At 39.7% G+C, this 23057-nt stretch overlaps 1 protein-coding gene across 4 annotated transcripts in view; it reads left to right on the top strand.

The window, feature by feature from the left end:
* The first annotated feature begins 602 nt into the window (after window positions 1–602).
* POLR3B (RNA polymerase III subunit B) overlaps window positions 603–23057 on the top strand; it is an 81704-nt gene continuing 59249 nt past the window's right edge. The window contains exons 1-9 of one of the 4 annotated variants that reach the window (XM_074825846.1): window positions 603–729; window positions 2764–2796; window positions 5206–5262; window positions 5351–5415; window positions 5914–5989; window positions 9217–9317; window positions 12939–13030; window positions 14209–14326; window positions 15331–15439. In XM_074825846.1, coding sequence (XP_074681947.1) covers window positions 625–729; window positions 2764–2796; window positions 5206–5262; window positions 5351–5415; window positions 5914–5989; window positions 9217–9317; window positions 12939–13030; window positions 14209–14326; window positions 15331–15439 — 756 coding nt within the window. In that variant the 5' untranslated portion in view covers window positions 603–624. Of the gene's footprint in view, window positions 730–1340; window positions 1459–1814; window positions 1836–2763; window positions 2797–3722; window positions 3796–5205; window positions 5263–5350; window positions 5416–5913; window positions 5990–9216; window positions 9318–12938; window positions 13031–14208; window positions 14327–15330; window positions 15440–23057 lie in introns of those variants that run through there. The other 3 variants (XM_074825847.1, XM_074825848.1, XM_074825849.1) reach the window with 3 other exon arrangements.

The following is a 23057-nucleotide window of genomic DNA, read 5'->3' as shown; positions in this document are numbered from 1 at the left end:
AACATATGTAAGGAGGAGGGGGAAAAAAACAGCACAATGGCAGCCAGAACAGAGGAGTGAAAATATGTGAGAGAAACAACTCTGTAGACACCCAGGTCAGTGAAGGAGTTGTAAAGGAAAAGTTTCACTAAAGAATACCTGAAAAGTACATAGTGCTGAATTTTCAGATCTGTAAAATCAGAAAAAATTGCTTCTAATAAAGTCTTTTTTTTTTTTAAGTTATGCAGTAGGAACAAACATTTTGGAGTAAACTTACGGCTGAAAGCTTGTGCTGTCTGATAGAGCTTGGGCTTCCTATAAGTGATAAAAAATGGGCTAAGAACTTAACCAACTCTAATAGGTGCTTGTTTCAGAAACGTAAGAAGGAACTCTTAGTCCTGTAACTCCCACTTTTAATTTATTACAGTTTTCTATTGTGGAAGTAATCACGATTTCTGATTACATACTAACCACAGCTAGCAGACCAGGTTGCAGGGTAATGCAGGTCATCGGGCTGAAATAATTGTTTGGTGAGCATGTAGTTAGTCAGATGGAAGGCTGTGTAGGATGTGGCATTGCCATGTACTAAACAAACTCTCCATTCCTGTCTGCTTTAGGCAGGAAACTGAATGGAAGTGGTCTGAAATGTTGCTACTCTCATGTTTAACCTGGGCCTTCATGACCAGGATATGTGGAGCCCAGACCAAAGTCAGTGAACTTTATTCATGCAGAATCTATGCCAGAGCAGATGTAAGTACCGTTTTCACACTCCGCTTTTAAAACATATGCAGCAATTATATGTGAGCTGACAAAAACTTACTGCCACAAGAATGTTCAAGGATCACTAATGTTTCTTCTTAAATCTTACACGGGGGAAGATGAGTAGTCCCCTATTTGGGATTTTAGTGTCTCTATAGCACCAACACTTGGAAAAAAAAAAAGTTTGTAGGTGATCCAGCTACAGCAATTCAACACTAAGATCGGAAAAAGACAATAATAATGCTTAAAGCTTATGCTCCACGTAGCTTTGCGTGCTAAAAATTCTAAAAAAAAAACGTTTGTACCCTAATCCCTCCGTGCCCTCCTCTGTCGCCTCCACCCGCCGGCCCTTGGCCTGGTGGTTACCAGCTCCAGGATCCAGGGGGGTAACCCCCGAACGCGGAAAGGTATTAAAGTCCCCTACGAGGAGTCAGGTAACGGCTCTGGAGAGCTGGACTGCCCTCAGCACAGCCACCGCCCCCTTTCCGCGTCTGTGCGTCTGTCTGTGTGCCTACACTCCCCGCCCCGGGACTCCCTGGGCCCGGAACCTGCGGGCGCCGCGCGGGTGCGGCGGGAGGAGGCGTTTGACTGAGACACCGCGGGTCCCTCGCCGTCAGCCTCCGCTGGGGCTTCTCTGCCGGGCTGGTGATGGAGGCGCTGGCCACGGAGCTGGGGGCCCTGACTCCGGAGCAAGCGGCGGCTCCTGTGAATACGGTGGAGGTTAGCGGCGGCCTAGGGCGGGCAGCGGGGACCGGCGGGGCGCTGGGGAAGGGGCGACGCGCGTCCGGCCCCCCGGAGGGGTTGGGCTGGGCTGAGGTGAGGTGAGGCGGAAGGCGACCCCCTCCCTGCGCGCATGCGCAGCGGCCCCCACCTGCCTGCTCAGGTGGGCGCGGAGGGGTCTAGAGCGCATGCGCGGTGCCTCTGGGCGGGGGGCTCTGACCCTCACGGCCCGGCCTCGGCCTGCCTGGGTGCCGCCTGCCGCCCCTCGGCCTGTGTCCTGCAAACACGAGCAAAGAGGTGTCTGCCCTCAGTGGCAGTTCCTTTAAGGTTTGTGAACTGCATTGCGTGGGGAGATGGAGATGAAGGCAGTGTTTCAGGTCTCTTTGGCTGAACTTTTCTGTGTAGAAAGAGCACGTCAGAAATGGCGTCTAAGAGCATGGTGCTGTGTTTTGCCATGAATAGATGCTCCTGCAGCGTGAGGGACAAAGTTACGCCACAACTACAGCATTACCATGTACTTATCAATACTGAATGTCGAACTGAAATTAGGAGGTGCTAATGCTCTGTGGTTATTATAGTATACTCTCTCCTGGAGCTAAGTAATGCAGCCTCATTCTGTGCTGTCTGGTCCTCCTCACCTTTGCCTTCCACCTGCATCTCATCCCAAATGTGGGGTGGGCTCCTCATGCCATGGGGGGAGAAGGTAAGGTGATGTTCCCTGTGATCATCAAAGAATAGACATGGGGAAAAGTGTGTAGGAACCTTGATATACCTATGCTTGTCAGTACTTTGTTTAGATAGTTTTGCCAAATCTTTGTAGGAGCTAGGGAACTGATGGGTTTCACAGACACTCATGTCTGGAAGTACTGCTCCCAGGACTGAGATTCTTGCATGTATTTTGTAAAGTAAAAGTTGTAGCAAGTCTTCCCTTGCTAGGAATATAATTACAGTGTTAACAGGACAAAAAAAAAAAAGTTAGTTGCTCTTAAATGAGGACATGGTAGTAAGGAATTTTCTAACATATATGTACTCACATAAATTGCTTTTAGGGAAGACAATGTCCCATTGTGTCCTGAGTGAATACTGCATAGCACAGATGGCTTAATAAGATGATCCAAGTCATCTCCCTGCCTTGTTTTTACTCATCTAGGTTGGCTTTGGACAGTCTTTTTTTTCTAAATGGATCTGATTGAAATAATGTTACTGTTTAAAAATAATAATAATAATAAAACAAACAAAAAAGCTCAACATCTTAGATGTTTGGTCACTCTTTGGAAAGATATTTCAAACTGTTTTCTGTTACAGGAAAAATGGAGACTTCTTCCAGCATTTCTGAAGGTCAGTGTTACGCACTCATTTCATGACATGAATACTTCATCTCCTTTCTAACTTCACATTCCCCTCTTCTAGCTTTTGCAGTTTTCCAGAATACCTGTCCTCACCTGGTGTGTGGATTTTGCAATTATTTTTTTTCTAGTTCCATGCAATTATGGATAAACTTGTTACATAGATTAGTTTCTCAGTTAATTTACAGATTAATTTGTGGAGGCATCCTTTTAGATGCATTTTTCTATGGCTATTCTCAATGAACAATGTATATATGTAATGTTTCCAGATTATTTTACTGTTTTACTGGCACTCAAAGACCCTATTCATGGTCTTTTATATAAGACTGTGGTGTTAGGTTTGTAGTTGTGTTTGTCATAGAAAGCATAGAACCATGGATCTGGATTCTGCAAAGGCTTGAATATATGTACGTCTTCCCTCATGAAATCAGAGCTTGACTCAAAGATTACTAGTGACTTAATTTCAGTGCTACTCATATAATCTGGCATTAGTTGAAGGCACAGTTCTATATAAAATGCCGTTGATGTAATAAGAGGACTAACAAACAGTTGGAACTGAGCAAGGAGAAAGGCAGTAATGAAAATTGTGTCATACAGATGGCAGGTAAAGGCTGTGATGTGCATAGGTACCTTTAGGGAATTGCCGCCACCTCTGCACCCATCATCAGTCTTCAGAAATGTTGCCCACTTCAGCAAGGTTCTTTTCAGCCTCACTTTGTTAATTCCTTTCTTTTGCAGTTTCAAAACCTGTATTTCTCTTTTTGTTGCACCCTTGAATGTTCGATCCTGGCAGGAAAACAAAGTTTAGAAGTCATTTACGGATTGTGCACGTTTTCACTTTGGTTCAGGGCTGTGGAGATGCTTCAGGGCCCTAATGAATCCTGTTTCTGTGTCTCTCCTAGCAACCACATGAACTTCCATCACGAACTTGAGCTCGTGATATTGTCTGAATTCTTGAGTCTGTGAAGAAGGGAGGGCTGCTGATTGTGAGGTGCAATTTACTCTGTGCTTTATGCCAAGTGTATCCATCCCACATTATTTCCAGCCAGTGAACCCTTTACTTCAGGGCTGCTGCTGATGGTCTGGCCTTTCTGCTGCATGTTGGTTTATTTATGCCAGCAGTGATACAGTTACACAAAGCTGATGTTTTGCATCACAGCTTCTATAGTGGAGTTTTCTTTCAATAAAGCTGTTGATATTGCCTCATAAAAAAATGGAAAGAACTACCAGCCTGATTTCTAGACACTAATAAATCCGTAATATTTTTTTCCTTATATCATATTATATGCAGTGGTTTTTTAAATCAGGAAAACTCTTATCTAAAGAACTTTACTCTGGAGTCATTCCTTTTTTGTCTTAACCCACAGAGGTTTCATGAAGTAGCTGGATTTGTCATTCTAAGCTTCCCATTTCTTTCTAATAATTTCAAAATGAACTGTTGCCTATCATGCAAAATATGTAAATGCATCTGTTTTCTATATGAAGTTTTAAGTCTTGTAATGTGTTAGTTGTCATGGGATGTTTCAAAGCTTAAAGCCTTCTGTGAAAGTATGTGTCTCAGTATCAACTAGCTGTCTTTCCTTTTCAAGGCTGGACTTTGCACTGTAGTTTGGATAGTTACAGCTTTTATTTCTGCAAATGCCAATCCATTAACAAAATGAATGCTTCTTTTAGTATTCCTTCAAGCCAAAATATTTTTTTTTCTTTAATCCCAGATCATTTTATTTAGCATAACCCCCCTTCTTTTGATTGCTCTAAATGTCTTAAATCCTTGAAATGTACTGTATCAACTCATTACCTGGGGGAACGGGGTACTGTTTATTCTGTGTGATATTACCCCTAGGCATATTCTCTCTCTTCCTGCCTACAAATCAAGCTCAGATTTCTTATGAGTGTTGTGCCCTCCTGCAACTGTTTCCTTGCTTATTGACTTCTCTCTTTCACACCTCACTTCTGTTCTGTCTCCCCTGTCTCATTGTCCCTCCCTCTCATTCTTCTTTATGCCAGCTGCTCATTAGGGTGCAGACAACCTCTTTCTCAAGCAGCACACGTGGTTAATTACACTATAAACAACTAAAATTATTTCAGAATAATGTCAAACTGATAAAATATTTTGACTTGCAATGGCTCTTGGTTTTTATATGAATTTCAAAGTCTATTGGGTGTTTACTTTGTATAGTTACCAAATTACTTTTCAGAGAACAGCGGCAGCTCTGGTGTAAACCTGGAAATGTGCAGTGTAGAACCAGACCGACTGCCTAGACACTTCTTGGAAGTTTGTCAACTGAAAGAATTTAGCACAGATCCAAAAGCACTTATAAATGCTTACATCTTAATTTCTGCCTTGTATGATTAATACTGTTGAAGCTAATTTTATTTGCTGCATGCATGTATTTTCCAGGTGAAAGGACTTGTGAAGCAGCACATAGACTCATTCAACTATTTCATCAACGTAGAGGTATGCTTTCTTGGTGGAAAAGGGTGGTTCTTAGTACTCAGAAAAGGCACGTGATTCTATTTTTTTAATTTTTTTTTTTCCCCTCCAGATAAAGAAAATCATGAAGGCCAATGAAAAAGTTACAAGTGATGCTGACCCAATGTGGTACTTGAAGTAAGCATGAAACAATTTCCACATCAGTAGTAGCATGCATACTATCTCATGGGCTTGTTATTGTCTATAAAATGTTTATGGGCACCTGTATAGTTATAAACCAAGAGAGTATTTTCCATGACTTACCTCTTATTTGGAGCATTAAAAGATGGGAACATTTAAAGAAAAATAATGTGAAGCAGACCTAATACCCAGCTGTTAAGAGTACCTTATGTCACCATTTTTCTGTAATCTAGTAATATTAGATGACAGATGGGAGTTTCTCTTGTCTATTTGTGAAGTTAACTTGGGGTTTATTGCATGTGTAGCTTAAATTTTAACTAATTAGAACACAGCTCAAATACAGTGAGTTACTTTGGGAAGAGTCATTGCTTATTATTAATCAACCTACGGTCATCAAAGTAACTTCATTTTTCAGTATATGTAGAATTCTGCTTCCTTCAGGTTGCCTGAAAAATATTTGGCTCATTGGTCATTTTGGAACTGTTTGTGTTACAGGTATCTCAATATCTATGTGGGTACTCCAGATGTGGAAGAAAGCTTCAATGTGACACGACCTGTATCACCTCATGAGGTATTAATGTTTGCATCTGGTTTTGTTTGTTTATTTGATCTGGGGAATGTCTTCGATGGTAGTTGAATATAACTTTATTTTGAGTACGTGTGTGCTACATTAGGTGATAAAATGCATGCCACCATCACTGTAGAAAGAAGCCTCAGATTTAAGCATCGTGCGATAATTTTTTTAATTTTTTTTTAATTTTACTTTTTTTTTCTGCCATTTGTGAATAGCTGTATGTAGTGTTTCATAGTAGCTGTATTTGAGTGGACTTCCATGAAAGTAGTGAAAAGTATTTCTCTTGCTTAATCTTATGTCTCTCCTTATGACAGAGCTGAAGTCCTCAGACTACAGTGTAGTGTTCTTTGATGTTTTTATTAACTTCTTTTAAATATTAGCCTTGCTACTCTCTGCACTGTAGGTCGCTTCAGCCTCACTTTCCCTCCCAGTCTTCTTTGGGAATGTATCTCTTTTTTGCTCATAGTTTTTAAGTCTGAGTCAGACAGCAAACATGGAAACTTTGAGGAGGAAAAGATGGAAGTTGATAAAGTTATAAAACTGCAGAAGAACGTTAGCCTTATGGGGAGTATATTTAACCTCTCTGCACTGCTGTAAGCATGTAGGTTAACAAATGGATTGTGTACTTCTGGGATAAAGATGCATGTTGGAGAATGAAGGCTGCTGTGACTGAAATCAGTGTGTTGCTTTTGGCAGGATATAAGGTAGCTTCTGTACAAATAAGAAAGCCATAAACTCAGATAAGGTTTGGACCTTTTAAGATTGCTTCCAGTTATCTAAAGCCATTCAGTTCCCTTCAGAAATTGCCGAGGAACAAAGTATTCTTCTCCAGCTGCTGTGCTTTGAGATTTATACCACTGCAACAGAGGTACTGACAACCTCTTTTTGGCCTCAGAACGGGAACTGAGCTTGGAACTTGCACTCATTTACCTACACAGAGCCTGTTGTCGTCTGAATAAATCAGTTCACATATAAGATGCTTTTTTTCTTGCTTTTTTTCTTGATACTTGACATTGGATTGTTTTTTTTCATGTGGTGTATGTGTCACACTTGAGACTCTTATCATGAAATACATTCTATGCTTTGGAGAAATTCTTTAAAAACAAGCCATCTAGTAGCTGCCTCTTGTGCATAGCCACGTTTCTGTCTCCAGTGACCTGACCCAAATCTCTTTTAGTTCGATGGAAAGATTTTAAGTAAGGCCAATAACTCAGCCATCAACAGTGCAGTTAAATGTAATAACAGGACAGGTCATGCGTCTTGCAAATGTGTAGCTAACATTAAATCAGTAGATACGAACATTCACAAAATGCAGTGGGAAAGATTTTTTTATCTATGAATGAAATTGCATGCAAAAAATTGTGGCCAACAGCTCATATCCAAGAACTCAGGTATTAAAATGTTTGCTTGCTTTATAACTAAAGTGACTGTACGTGCAGAAGAGGCCAAAGTAAGTGCTTCATAGAGCATATTGACCCTGAATTTAGAATAACGTAGTCTTGCACCTCAGATATATCCTCATTGATGCTTCATGGTAGTGCATCATTTATCTTTTTTTTTTATTTTATTAGTGTGTTACATACACGTGAAGGCCATAGTTATTTTATTACATAGGATGCTGATCAGGTCAAACCAAGGGTGCAATTTGAAAAAAAATAAACCAAACCAAACAAATTGGATGCTTATACCATTACATTTCTCTGTTAGAGGCTTATAAAATTCCTTCCCAAAAACTCCTAAAATGATCAGATTTTCATAAGGGTCTGAGTATTTTATATATTTTTAACCAAATTTGGGAGTTTTTATGTCCTTGGTTTCCTTGAAGATCAAGTTCTGCCTGTCTTTTACCTCTAGGTGTCTAACATAAGGAGAAGTTACCTCAAGGAACGTGATACAAAAATACAAGTGCTGGAATATTACACTGTGTAATTCTTAGTTTATATCTGTGTCTTGTGTCGACAAAGCACACACAAAGAATCACAAAGCCTTTTTTTCCCCAAGTAAAACTAATGAAGCTGTCTAACTCTCCTTCTCACACAGTTCTTATGGGAGTTTCATGAACCGTTCGTACAGATGAATTTAAAGTAATTAGAAAATGGAAATATTCTCAGTTACTTTTAAATTTGGTGAAGTGGCTGGGAGCACAATGGGACCTAGTTTCCTACAAGTCATAGCTTGAAAACTGGTGGTGCACATCAGTATTTTATTACTAGAGAAGTGGTTTACTTTTTAATGTGGAGAGAAGGAACATCCAGTTGGCAATGATTCTTGAGATATATTTTTCCATACAGTTCCATTTTCAATGCACAGCACAATCTTAATTGCCTTATATTAATGCATAATCAATACACTGAATGACTATAGAACCATAAATGTACAAGTCTGAATACTGATAAACCTATAATCCTGGAGCTCAAAGGTGTGGAATGCTCAGTGAGGTCACGAATGACCTGCTGTGAGTTGCTCTGTGTAGTCAGCAAATACAATAAATCTCATCTTGCATGAAGATAGGCAATACCTTAAGGGCTGGCTGCAGAGTCATAGAGTGAGGCTGGGGAGAGCAGACCAGAAAGAGCAGATTAGAAATGATTGAGCCTTGAGCTATATGATGTCCTAGATACGTATATATCCTGCTTCTCTTGCTGTCCAAAGAATTTGCAAACAAATTCTGGGAATCTTGTACAGGAAGTGATACTGTAGTGAGCCTTCTGTAACTCATCTTTAGAAATGGTACCATACAGTGAGATTTGCCCATTTGATTAATAAGGTAGTGCAGTGTCACTCTTGTGTTTTTTCCCTTCTATCAAACTTCATACGACAACACAACTCTTCAGCTGTTGAGAGTCTTCATATAGCAGTGTCCCTGAGCTGAGCACTCCTCAGAGCCTGTGCTATAGTGTGGTCTTTGTGTCAGCTCTGCTGATTGGGCCTGTTTGTTTAATTAAACAGTTTAGAAGTTATGTTCCACAGTGCTGGCCTCTGAAGACAGAGATCCACTGGCTGCTTTTGAAACACATAATAATTGCATTTGGGGTTTTTTTGGTTTTCTTTTAAACAGGAGTCTCTGTGAAACATAGTCCAGTACCATGAAGAGCTTGGTCAAGCTTTGCTTTGCTTGATTTCTTTGTGAGGACTTACAGGAGACAGGGCAAACATGGAATGTTTTAAGAGAGACTCTTCAGCCTGTAAGCCAGCATCTAACCACATGATTGTTCTCCTTTTAGTGCCGCCTGAGAGACATGACTTATTCTGCCCCAATTACAGTGGACATTGAATATACACGAGGTAGCCAGAGGATCATACGCAATGCATTACCCATTGGCAGGTAAGTGTGTTGAGCTGGTATTAGTTTTCATTTGCTGCTGTGTTGGGAAGAGTTTTTACTGGAAAATAAATGTAGGCTAACCTTGCTTCCTCATTAAAAGAAACAGTGACCAGGCAAATCTTGATGAACTGCTGTACAGGATGTGATTGTTAGGTTCTGTTACAAGATTTTGTTTTGCAAAAGCTTCTGGAGATCTGTTTCCTTCCAAAGAAGGATGAATATAAGGATGGATGTTGTCTATGTTTGTATTGATATAAAACCAAAGAGGGAAATATGTGAAAGAATACTGAAGCTGCAAGTGGCATTGTTGCAAAATGAAAACAGTAATGTTTGCTTTGTAGCCAAGTTACTCAGTCTTTCATACATAATATGTAAAGATACATCTGTGGAAGGTGGATGATAAAACTAGTAAAGCAAGCATTAGTTCTTCTGTACGATGTTAAGCTCTCCTTTAAAATTGGTTCAATTTAGAGCCAAGGCTGAGCTTTGTGGAGAAATGTTGAGGATTTTTTACTGGTTTTGTTCTTCTAAAGGCTGTCAAATAACTTGAGGTTATTAGTATTGCGAAGGATAGCTAATTTCTTAAAGAAAAAACAGTGTGCCACAGGGAGAAAAACAAGCTCTTACCCATACCAAAAAGGCAAAATACCTGGTAGTTCTAGCATTTATTAAAAACAAAATTCCATTTTAAAGGCAATAAAGATGTCTGTCTTTTGTAGACAAGGTTTTTTAAAGGCCAACCCTGCTAGCTTGAAAGGTCAGTGCCTTACAGAGATCGTTTACTGTGTGACTGTGCATCTTGCCAAAGATGGAACAGTGGCAGGAAAGAGAAGATAGATACTTAAGGAGCTACAATTTTTGGAGTGAAAGTTTAAGCTTTCATTTAAAAAAAAATACTTTAACTCTGTCAATAGAACATGATACACAGCAATGCATTTACGAAACCAAGCTTCTGTAGCTGTGGTAACAGTTTATTGTTCTAAGTAATTTCTTAAGAAGAGTTTTTAAAAGACCATCTAAATTTGAGTCCTTGAATTATTTCATGGTGTGTGCTATAGGCAAATAAAAAAGTTTAAGTAAATGTGCATTTTCACCAAAATACATTATCAATTTGTATCAAAAGACAGAACCTTAAAGGATAAGTTATAGCTAAAAGAAGCACAACAAAAAACTACTCTAGGTATTTGTTTACATCTCTTTTTTTAAAAAAAATGTGGTGAAGAAGACTTGTAAAGCATCCATAATATACTGGAAAAGACTGCACAGCACTAGTGTGTTGCATCTTACATTAAGGTCTGTTCCTGTAAATTCTTCTCTTTCTCCTATGAAGTGAAGTCACTGCAAAAAAAAAGTAAATATTCTCCATTAAAAATTAAAGTTATATCATCCAACTGGTTTTAAGGGCATACATGCAAAAAGTCTTCTTGCTGTTAAAAAATGTTAATATCCAGGTATTATTTCCATGGGAAATAATTTTCCTCGTCTGTCCCTAGTCTCATGATGGTTTCCTTTTGCCAGGTGAGTATATACAATGTTCTTGTTTAACATGCAGTTCAGACTGGGACAGGAAAGCTGTATGCTCTTTCCTCTGTTATTTCTGTTGTTTGGCAGAGTCACTAATAACCTATGTGTGTTAGAAACAAAAAACCCCACCTTTTGTGTCTTTAAAAAGGAAGATTTCCTTTGAATGCATAATACCATTCCAAACTAGTGTACCCATTTTCTGTGTATTTATACTGTCCTGGTTTCAGCTGGGATAGAGAAATTCAATAACTTTATTTTTCCTTTCTTAAAATTTTCTTCCTATTCTTCCTGATAACTTCAGATATTTAAAAAAATAGATTCTGTCCTCAAAAGGAGGATAACTTACTATAGTGTCTTACACTAGTTGCAAAATATTTGTTCCTTGCAAGTGAAATAAAGAATGGATACTTGGTGCCATCTGTTTCACTGGAGTTTTCAGTGATGGCATTTATGTACTCCATTTTGAGTTTATGCCAACTGGTTACTGTTTCTGATATAAATAATCAATGCATTAGGCTTATTGTGTGTGTGATACAAGATTATGATAGTCATATGAAGCTTCTTATCTCTAGGAAACACTCTCAGTGAAATGACTGAAGCAAGTAGGTTATCTGTATAGAGCACTGTAGTGACAAGATAGCTTTTTATCCTCTTCAAAAATATAGAATTTTGAGTTCATCAGTTTTCTTTTAAAATATAAGAATATGAAAACACCAAAACATTCAAATAATTGATAAGATTTGAATAAAAGAGATATGACTTCATTAGCAAGAGCTGCCTAATCTTTATTTTTATTGGTGTAATTTTGAATGGAATATCTCTGAGGTTGTGAATAGTTGCATAGTAGAACTCATGGTTAAATTTTGTCAAAATACGCCTTAGCAAGGACCTGGAACATGTTACAAAGGCTGTCCACCAAGGAGTGAAATTCTGTAAACTGGATCGAAAGCCTGCTTTTGTAGAAGAGACTAAAGGACATGGAGGTCTTTTGATAGATCTAGTGATAAGCTGTTTTATCTTGTGCAAAATGCAACTTTTGGAAGTAAAATATGCTCTCTTTCAAAAGTGTTAATGAAAAATTTGAGAGTGGAAAGGTATGTTATGTAGCTGACTATAAAAGTATTCTTTTTAATAATAACTGCAAAATCATTGCTAGTTGGTTTTGGAATAAGCCAAATCCCTAGTAAGACTGCAGTATAAACACACAAAACCAAATGAATGTGAACATTCCCTGACTTCATCACAGGGTGATAGAATAATTTAGGTTGGAAGAGTCCTCAGGAGGTCTCTGGTACAAACTCCCGCTCAAAATGGGGTCAGCTCTGTGATCAGACCGGGTTGCTCAGTGCTTTAGCCTGTCAGGTCTTGAAGACCTCCATGGATGGGGCCTGCCCAGCTTCTCTGTGCAGCTTGTTCCACTGCTTGACTGCCCTCATGGTGAAGAAGTTTTGCCTTATATCCAGTCTTTGCATCTTTAGTTTCTCTTTTTTTCCTCCCTAAGCATAGAATTTGTTTTTAATTTTTTGGAATATTTTTCCACCCCTTCATGTTGCTTCACAAAATGCTTGCTGCAGGCTTCTGTGCTAAGACACCAGAGAAATTGGAGCTACTACTGGGGAAACTTCATGCCTAGGTTATGTATTAGAGGCACTATCTGTCTGCAGCCATAAGGTGTGATTGCTATGTGGGAAATCACACCTGAACTAGCTTTTCCTAATTAAAACTGATAACAGGTTTAATGGAATGTTCTTCAGCGCAGACTGTACTGGTTTTGGGAACCAGGTGTCTTTGCACTAGTAATCATTGGCCTTGGTGACTGTGCTTGTCATGGGTGCCTGTAGTAGCTGCATAAAAATTAGATAGAAAGTCTACAGTTTCTGCCAGTAGATTTCAAATTTCAGGTCTCTTTTCAAACTACATGATCAGTGAAACAAGGTGGGATTAAAGGAAAAACCTGTTGTTCATAGCTTGCATGTGTTCTAATTATCTTAAATGTGTGTTTTCTCCAGTTTGTTTAGCATAGTTTTTGTTCTGAATTTGACTATACGTATTTTTCTATCTGAATCTAAAGTAAAATTTTGACTGGTTTTCTTGCAGAATGCCTATAATGCTGCGTAGCTCCAATTGTGTTCTTACTGGGAAAACTCCAGCAGAATTTGCCAAACTTAATGAATGTCCTTTAGATCCAGGTACGTTTGCACTCACATTCTTTTTTTTCCCATCTGTGCTTTTAGTTTTAAATCTTTTTCAGCAAAGAAATAGCTCATTGGTGTTTCCTGCCACTGTGAAGTCATGGGAACTTCTCAAGAGTATGCCCGTAACTAAAAGAAATCAACAGGCTTTTGAAAATAATAAAAAATGGTTGACAGCTTGGAATGTTTGTATTTGCAGACAGCGTTTTCAACCACAAAAATGATAAACCAAAATTTTGAAAAAGTTGAGAAGTGTGTACAGTATTGTACAGTGATGTATCATATGGGGGTAGAGATGGAGTTGGTTCATGGAAATGAAGTGCATCAAGGGAGAGTGGGGTACAATGGTGTCCTCCAGAGTGGGAACTCTCACTTAATAAAGGAAGAATAAAGTGTTATATATGATAATATTTGAAATGTAGAGATGAAGGATTATAACAAGCAACTTTGCTTTTTATTTGCTACTTTTGAAGTATGCACTAGACATATGCTGTGCTTTCTTGTGATGGCAAGATACAGTGATGTGACGTGCTGTGCTGGAGGAGCATTAATAGACAGCTGCAGTTTAAGAGAGGAATCTAACATGGCTCGTGCAGATTCCTTATATTGTCTTAGATACAACAAGGGCATTAAAATACATTTTAAAAAGTAATACAAATTAAATTTCTCCCTGGGGTGCTGGAGAGAGCAAGTCGGTAATTATGGAAGACTTACTCTTTTTATTTGATGCCAAGCATCTGAAATGGCCAGTTCTTTTTTGATATCCTTATGAACTACTCTTCTGGCAGGCAATATTTTTACCTAATTTGTAGAACTAACAATTCTATAGCATCTTTTAATAAGTTTAACCTTACCTGTTTGGAGTTCTTTTTACAGCTTTACAGTTTTTGGTCTGCCTGTGAGTTCTTTCTGTCCAAGTACTTCCCAAATAAAGTCTTAGATCCCAAATAGTCTGTGTGAGCCTAGCAAAAGTTCTGTTCAGGCTAGTGGAACATTTTCCTAGTTATCATGGGTTCCACACAGAGTTTGTTCTTTACTCTGCTGAGAGTTTACTCTCCTGCTTTGTCCTTTGTGTACTTACTGTTTATTTTCTAATAATTTATATTTAAGGGCATATTGAAGGAGGCAGGTAAGGCGCAAGGGTACTGACATGCAAAATCTTTTCTGTTGAACAGGTGGCTATTTCATCGTTAAAGGTGTAGAGAAAGTCATTCTTATTCAAGAGCAGTTATCCAAAAACAGAATCATCGTGGAAGCTGATAGAAAAGGCACAGTTGGTGCTTCTGTTACCAGGTATGGTAAATGCTTGCAGTTACATAAAGGAGATAAAACCAAAGCTTTAAAAGATCATTGTTGTAGTTGAAGCAGCTATGTAGTTTTCTTCCTAGTATAGTTTTAGAGGGACATTCAGTAACCCTCTCTTGCTGCTGTCATTTTGTGTGTTAAAACATCAATCCCCAAATCAGTTGATACAGTATTCCTAAAAAAATCAGTGGGAGTTGCTCAAATGCTTCAGGATTCATCCCAGACTAGGAAAAGCAAGTTCTAATTTTTAACATTACAAAGTACACTTCCTAATTGAGGGTGTTTGCTCTCATTTTGCAGCAAGTAACATCAAGTTACTGCAGTGGAAATTGGATGTAACATTTTGTCTGGCTGTCTAAATCAAATCAGTATAAAATCTTTTAAAGGCAGTTGAGAAGGAAACAAAAATCAAATATTTTTGTACTACACGAATTATTGAAAATGGCAAGGTAGTCTAAATTTGGTCTTTCCTCCTTGCATGAGTTTTATTTATATTTTGTTTGCCTTTTGGTGTTTTTTTTAAGCTGCACACTGGTATAATATGGTGCTTGTCACTGTTCAGTGTGAGGGCTGTTTTTATTTCTCCAGAGGCCTCTTACACATCTCTCCTGGCTCCTTTACTGTTCCACAGTAAGCCTAGATGAGGTTAAATGTACAACACAAAGTACTGTTATCTCATTACTGTTGTACTTGTGCACAGTTTGACCTTGCTGGTTACATCCAAGTCGATGATAAAAGCATGCAAAGATGATTTTGAAAAGTCAGGCTTCTACTTGCTTAAGTCAAATATTGACCTTCCCCATCACAAGTGATAATACCCTATTAGCTTGGAGTTACGGGGTGATGTCTGGCTGTTTTAATGTAATTTTTAAAAGAGGAGAAAGTGGGATTAATTCAGATGAAAGATTTCTCACACTTGATAAGTTTTATACAGAAGATTTTAGGAGTGTCAGTGCAAACTTTGTTGGACATAATATATTTTTTAACTTCAGTTCCACTCATGAGAAGAAGAGCAGAACAAATATGGTTGTGAAACAAGGAAGATTTTACCTGAGGCACAACACTTTGTCAGAAGATATTCCCATTGCTATCATATTTAAGGTAATACAACGGTTGGTTTGGAAAAAAAAAGAAAAAAAAAAGAAAGTGCTGTAGCTCAAGAATGAAGATTGACAGCAGCTCTCAGAAATTAATACGTACAGAAGGGCTTGTCAGGGCTTAGAGAATGCAAGCTTTTTTCCCTTGGGAAGTCATCTTTATTGTACAGCAAAAAGGAGAAAAAGTGCTGCATTTTTCTGCAAGGAGAGCATTGCTGTGCCAAGACAAATGCTGCCACCCCCTTATTGCTTTGTAAGCTCCCTCTGCACTGCTCCCTATGCTCCTGCTGCTCCAGAAGGTCAGAAGGGTTTTGGTTTCTTTTGTTATGAGCTGTTACAGTCTTGTGTTCAGGCTCTTCATTTCTGGTTTTGGTCCCCCCCACCCCTACCTCCAACTTGTGGACTGCTGAGTAGCTCAACACCCTTTGCTTCAGATCTGGGGACATGACATAGCCATGAGCTTGTAATACATGACTTCCAGTCATAACTGTAAACAGAACTGATAGCCTTTGGGGAAGTCTTGCAATTCTTAGACCTATTCCTAAATCCTTTAAGATTACTCGAGTGGCTTGCATTTCTTGGCAGTTTACTTCCTTTATCTGTGACTGAACTCTGCCTCTCTCAGACTACTGCAGAATCCCTGCCTGACTCAGGAACACTCACCGGTATCTTCAGTGCAGTGAATGCACAGACAGGCATCGTAGCTTTGAAGCAATAAAGAGCTGTGAGAGGCATTCACCCCTGATTCTGGGCTAGAATTGGGGAGTATTTGCCCTGCCAGCTGAGCTGGTGACAGTGTCATGCCTTGGCTCTTGCTGCCTGTGAAACTGCCAGAACTGCTTTTCTTTTCCCCTCTGCTTCTCTCATTGTAATTCACTCAAGGGTGCACACAACTGGAGGCATAACGATGACTTCTCCCTAGCTGCCCAGCAGGACTGGAAGCAGGCTGGGAGCCCATCTGTCTGTGATATCGCATGCATGGGCCGCAGCCAGTAAAGGTGGTGGGTGGACAGGCACTGTCCGGCTGCTGGAGAGGAGAGCGGGGCATGGCCAGGCCTTAGGCTAGGACCTGTCCTCCCAACAGCTGGTAGCTCCTTCCTGTCCTGTGGGCTTCCTGCTGCCTGTGGGTTTGCAGCCTGGTGCACTGTGTGCGCAGAAGGAAATTGGGCAGCAGTCTTGGAGGCACTGTTCATAGGGAGGGTGGCTTAGGGCACAAAAAATGCCTCTGACTGGATCTAGCAACCTATATAAGTAAATCCTATAGCTCCCTTTTCATCTTCACTGTAATGGTTTACAGGACAGATTTGGGGATGTGATAATCACTCGAGGAAAAAAATTGCCAGGAGAGGGCAGCACTTGCTCACAGCATCCAAATAGTTCTGGGAGCAGCACTGATTTGTTGGTGTCCACAACTACAGACTTTTCTGTGTTACCACAGCTCTTTGGCTGATTGAGAGTTGTAAGAATCTGTTTTCTTGTAGGAGGTGCTTTGGGTTTGGTACTAGAAAATAGTTTAATAATTGGATTTAGATTTGAGAAACAAATGTCTGTTATCTCCAAGTAAACTAATCTCTTCAAATAGTTGGAGGAGATCATCTAGATTTAGTGATCAGTGATAAAGGAGGTTGAGCAATTACTCATGGACAGAAATGCACATAAAAGTGTCAGGATTAAGTTCACAACTTTTCTGTTGCAGGAAAGTGTTAATGTGGCTCTTAATCCATTTGCTCCAGTACCAAACAGCTGGATTCCACCTTCACTTACAGACTTTTATTACATTTTGTCACCCCCTGCTGGTATAGATAAATACCTGCTCACAGAAGAGTAACTGCTCTGGGTTATTAAGTCTGAGGGTGTGGTTGTTGGGGGCTTTTTTAAGCAGCGTTGTACTGACTATTTGATCACTTTCTAACAATGCTTGCTATAAGTATCCCTCTGCCTATATGTATCTTTTATATTCTAGATAATGTTGCATAATTTTTCATTTATTTATTGAATAAAAGGTTACAGTTAGAAGCTCTTGGCAGCAGTGCTTTACAAAGATTTTATATTGATTTAATCCAGTAGCAAATTAGCTGCACCCATTTTAACTATTCTGAATGTTCCATTCTTGACTGGCACTTAACTGTACTCCTGAGCAGTCATTTTTCTTACCTTTCCTTTAATGACATGTGAACTTCAGGGATCCTTCTGTCCACTTTTGATGAGTCTCCAGCTGGAAACTAAAAATCCCAGATAGTCTTTTCAATGGATTCTTAGGCAGGCACCAGCCTCTGATCTTTCTTTCTTGGGCATTGCTGTAATATGGTATTTGTTGTATTTAACTACTAGAAGCAAGGTTAAAAACGCTATTGTCCTGAAACTGGAAAATCCCTAACTTAGGGATTCCCATGTAACCTCAGCTCTCTCACATGGCAGTATTATACATAGGAAATTTGTTGGAAAAGCAAGGGGAATAATTTCATTCTGCTGAGACCCAAACCTTGGGTATGGAGCATGGGTCCTCCTTGTTACTATTAAGTGTTCTGCTTCTCGTAATGTGGAGATACACATCTGCAAGGGGCAAAGTTAAGCTGTACATATGACCTAAAGTCTGAAGTTTTGGTTGCCTTTGCATCCTTAACTTTTACTGGAGCAACTGCTTGTATAATTTCCCATCAAAAAATAAACTGAGAAAGCAATGACAAAAATCCATTGCTCTGCATTTCTGCCCAGACCAGCATCCAGGCTGCAACCAAGTTCCACAGATCTCTGTGTTTTGACTAAAAAAATGGCTAGTAATTGGTAGAGGGCTGCTATCCAATGCACAGGCCAGCTACAGCGGATGGTTTTGTCAGGGACTATCTGAGAGTCAGTGTGAGAAAGTTGGGCAATTTTGAATTGTCTTTCTAGTCCCAATAGCTTTAAATGACACAGTGTTCCTGCAGATGACTTAAGATGTAGATCAGGTACAGAAAATCATTGTAACTTTGTAGAAAAGAAAGCAGGTATTGGAGATCTAGGATTTAATGTCCATTTAAAGCTATTGCAACTGTAAAGTGGAGGTGTACTAATATCCCTTAGACATCTGCATCCCAAAAGCAAGGACTGTGAAGTAGGGAGCATTACCAACACCACCCACTGACAGCTGAGGCCTAAGATACAGAAACAGCTCCCTTTGACTAGAATCTAAAAGTACTTTCATGTTTTAGGCATGAGTCATGGACACATCTCAGCTGCATGCTAGGGGAAGACCTGAACATACAGTATTCCCCATCCTTTCTTTTTTTTTTCACGGGGAGGAAGGAAACCCCAGTGCATGGGCTGTGGGGAGGGTTGGAGATAGTGTGGAACTAAAGGTTCCTTGATCTCGGTAGGTGGGGGGACTGGACTATGTAGGGTCACCCTAAGGGGAGCATCTGACTTGCAGTTCATCCTTATCCGTAGTCTCTTCTAAACTGCAAGCCTGAATGACCTTGTTCTGCTGCTTTGCTTTTCTGCCACCCAGACCTGTAAGGATCTTTGTGATTGACATATTCAGAGATTTAACAGCTAGTTGTGCCAAACATATGTAAGTTGTGGTTTTGTGAAGTTTAGCACATTGACCACAGCTAGCTGAAATTTGATAGGCTACAAAAGGCATGGTCCTGGCACTATTCTAGGACAGACTCAAAGTGTCTGCTCTTCAGATGTGGGGGAGTTAGTGCTTTGTTGCTGTGCTAGCTTAAACACTTCTGCTCTAACCTTTCTTGAAAGTGACAGAAGCATTTGTGCAGCCCCTATATATGTAAATGCAGTTTTTGGTTTGAAGTAGTAATATAAATTGGACAATTTTGCCCCCAAAGTATGTCTTTGTCGAGGTTTTTAAAGGGCTGTTAACTGCCTTGTAATGGGAAACAGACACAACTAATTTGCTTCCTGCTTACTGTGTAACACTATTTCATTAGTTAATATATACATGCAACCAGAGTGGTATTTAGGATGCCCTGAGTTGACTTGAAACCCCAAGAGACTTTTGTTTTAGCTGTGTGTCAGTTGTGCATAGGTCATGTGTGAACTGTGCATAGTGGGTTTTTAGCATGTCAGGCTATGAGCTCCGTACACTACCTGGGGGGCTTGGACAGTTTTAGTTAGCAATGAGCATTAGAGGAGGTGTGGAATATTTGTGTAGTAGTTACGGGTGTTTCTGACCTGAAAAACATCAGGGTTACAGGTGAGGTGGTGCTCCTGCTTTTGCAAGGAGCTCCCTACATTGCAGGTAGTTAGAGCTGTTTTAAGGTAAGGGCTATTTTTCTTTTGGGTTTGTGATCTTGATTCATTAGACTTGAGTGAGTCCTGGGAGCTGAAGTAAATGAAGGTTGCATGCTGCACCAAAACTGGTTGGGGAAGGAAGAGAATTCTAAGTAACCGAGGGGGACTTAAAAGTTGAATTTTACAACTTGAATCACTAGGTGAAGTATCTTTAGTTTATGTGGGAGCTATAAGGAGCTGCTCTAGGACCTGCGGCAAAAGATTTGAACAGCAGGTCGAGTTTCATTTTTACAAACCTGTGTTAGTCTTGGAACTGTTAAGATGCAACTCTAGAGGAACAGCTGAATGGTGGTCTTACTGGATCTGCAGAATTATGGGTTCCCATGGCTGCAGTTTCATAGCTCGTATCTTTTGAATTATGAAAGCTGCAGACCAATTCTGCCTGTGATGTCAACCTTGAACTTCCCTGACATCTTTTTAATCCAGTCATCTGCCTGTCTCCATTCTGTAATTTAGCCTGATGGACTGCAGAACTACATTCTAGGGAAGTGCCATGGAAACGCCTAGACATCATCATTAAGACTGGAGCTGGGGGAGGAAGAGCTGGGCTCACACTCTCTCAATGCACACTCTCTCGTATGTACGTGTGCACACACATACGCACATATGCACACACATGTGGAACCTGCCCAACCCTAGGAACCAGTTGACCCCAGTTGGACCACTTTCTCCTACTTGGAACTCCAGATGATATGAATATTCTGTTTGCTCTGACTTGTCTGTCATATATCCATTGACTACTAGCCTTCCAGCCATGATCTTCAACAGCCCGCTGCCATCTCCTTCCTCATCCTTTCACTGCTACTGATAAGTTATCCCCTTGCAATGTCTCCCTCTCCTCTGCCCCCTGTAAAATTATCCCTTTGTGACATTGCCTTCCAATCAAAAATAAACAAGACATCTGGTTTCCTGCTTTGCTTTTATGTTAATTCCCTTTCCCTCAGCTTTGCCCTGGGATCATGAGCACTTTAAGCATAGGACCCATTCCTGCTTCTCATGTCCTTAGTGTTTCCATAACACAAGCAACAACGCAGGAATATTTTGTTACTATCCTACTGATGTTACAGGCTAATTCTGGAGTACTTTACTTTTTTTTTTTTTTTTTTTGGTAGACGTGCAACACCAGGGACAAATTTACTAAAAAAGAAAATGTGAAGATTACAAATCTGATACCAGCATGGGCCTGTTGCTTGCGCTGTTAGTGTTGCTTGTAGGTGAATTTGTGTGTGCAGCTCTGCCCTTGATTGTTGAGAGTATGGAGAAGAAAAATGGGTTTACTTTTAGGTTACTGTATCAGCACATCTTTTTCAGCCATTTGCCTAAGTTTTTAGTTATTACTCAAATCAATTTCCCCCAATTTGCACTTATCTAACAATATAACATATGTTGTCTGGTGGCAGATCCCAGCCTTTCCCACACACAAATTCAGAATTCTCAAGTAAATTTGCTGCTAGCAACTTCAACTGGAAAGTCTATACGGGCATAATGATATGTCCTATTTTCATCTTGTTGTTGTCAGACTTCGGATCAGAGAATTCATCAAGTTAGAAGAAATTGTCAATCCCTTTAATTTACTATGCCTCTGTTTTTTAATGGATGAAAGAGCATAGTAAAACTGCAGGTTGGCTTTTTTTTTTTCCCCCCACTTGTTTTGTTCAGTTTTTACATGACTCTTATGATCTGGTTGCCATCTTAAAATTAACCTGGTGGACAGAAGTAGGGTGGTATCAGCTTGCATTTGTTGTGCTTTGGATAAATGTATTCCTGGAATATGTGCCTAAAATGGCACAAAGATCCCCTGAATAAAATGTTCTTCGGTAGGCTAAGTGCAGTAATTGTATGAATACAGTTGCGGTTCCTAAACTGGTTTGCTGGTCAGCTATTAAGTCCTAGACACATGGAAAAAGACTATTGTGAACCTTTTATGCTTTTGTAGACTTTCTTGCGAGTCTAGCTCTCAGGTCAGGAGGGATTTTGTTAACTTCTCCGCTGAGGTTTTTTAACTACTGTGTGACCTTATTTAAAACGGTGAGGAAGCATAATAGTATTTGAAAAACAGTCTGAACTACAGCAATATCATGGACAAATTCTGGTTCTGAGAAGAGCCTTGAGATCAGAGGGGTGACTACTTAGTGGGAGCAAATATGATGAAACACTCTTACCTGGTGAAGTAACTGTATCTTGATTTGGCACTCAAGCCTGTCCGAGATGGTGGAATTGTGATCTGTGCTTTGCACTAAACCAGCAATGTTCTCACACTGTTATGGGTGTGTGCTACTTTTGCACTGCTTTTAATTTATAATAAACCACAAGGTGAAGAGACAGAGTTTTAAGTTAAACGAACTTCACCCAACCACTTTGTTGAAAAAGAAAGAAGAAATGAAAGAAAAAAAGAAAAAAAAAAAGAGCTGGATACTTCAGAATTAGAGCAACAGTTTTGCAAGGGCATAGCGTTAGCTAGGTGTTAAGCAGAATGACACCCAATGAAGGCAATAAGAAAGGAAGGTATTTGTGCATTTTTGAGGAAAATGTGACTTTTTGGGACACTGCCAGTTTTTAATGAGAACCAGAATACTCGGGTCTACATAGGCCGTTATTTACAATGGTCTTTGTGGCAGGCAGCTTGAAGAATAATATGAATGCAAACGTAACTTCCTCACAAAGTTCTGAGAAACATATTATAACTCAGCCAGAAGAGGTTTAGAGAGATTATTCCATTTCTTGATATGGCAGAGCTCCAGGCAAATGTGTGAAGGGGGGAGCTTTAGCACCATCTGGAATCCACAAAGGCCTTCACTGCTGGCTGCCACCTTGAAACGCTTACTGATAGAAAGATTTTTCTAAATCTGTTAAGCGCTTTCTTAGTTTATTAAGCTTTTTCCGCAATATAAAGTCTAAAAAGGTGTCCAAGGATCAGTGAAATAATAGAATGGCTTTCAAGTGGAATTGTGTAGTGAAGTCATCTTCTAAATGGAGGTAAATTGTAAACATTTCTCAAATAGGACGTGCTGCATCACAGTCAACTGAGTTTGCAAAATTGCTTGTGGTAAGAGACCATATGTAATCTTTTAAGAAATTTCACATTATTTATTGTAGATTCTGACTTGGTTTTCATTGTTGCACATGTAGGGTTGTTATTACCTGGTATTTATTTCTTTCTTAAGAAAAAACAGAAAATTTAACTCCCGTCAGTGAATTAAAAAAAGGCTCTTCAAAAAGTGTGTGTGTGTGTGTTCCTGCTGCTTATCAAGATTTCCATTTAACGTTCTTCCATAGCTAGAATATGTGCTGCCAGTGCCAGATGGCACAGTTTCTTAGAGAAGAACTAGCTC

This window comes from Strix aluco, chromosome 5 (assembly GCF_031877795.1).
Source record: "Strix aluco isolate bStrAlu1 chromosome 5, bStrAlu1.hap1, whole genome shotgun sequence".
In the NCBI taxonomy this organism is placed as follows: Eukaryota; Metazoa; Chordata; class Aves; order Strigiformes; family Strigidae; genus Strix; species Strix aluco.
The sequence above is the reverse complement of the archived record's forward strand: the minus strand, read 5'-3'. Positions and strand labels throughout refer to the sequence as shown.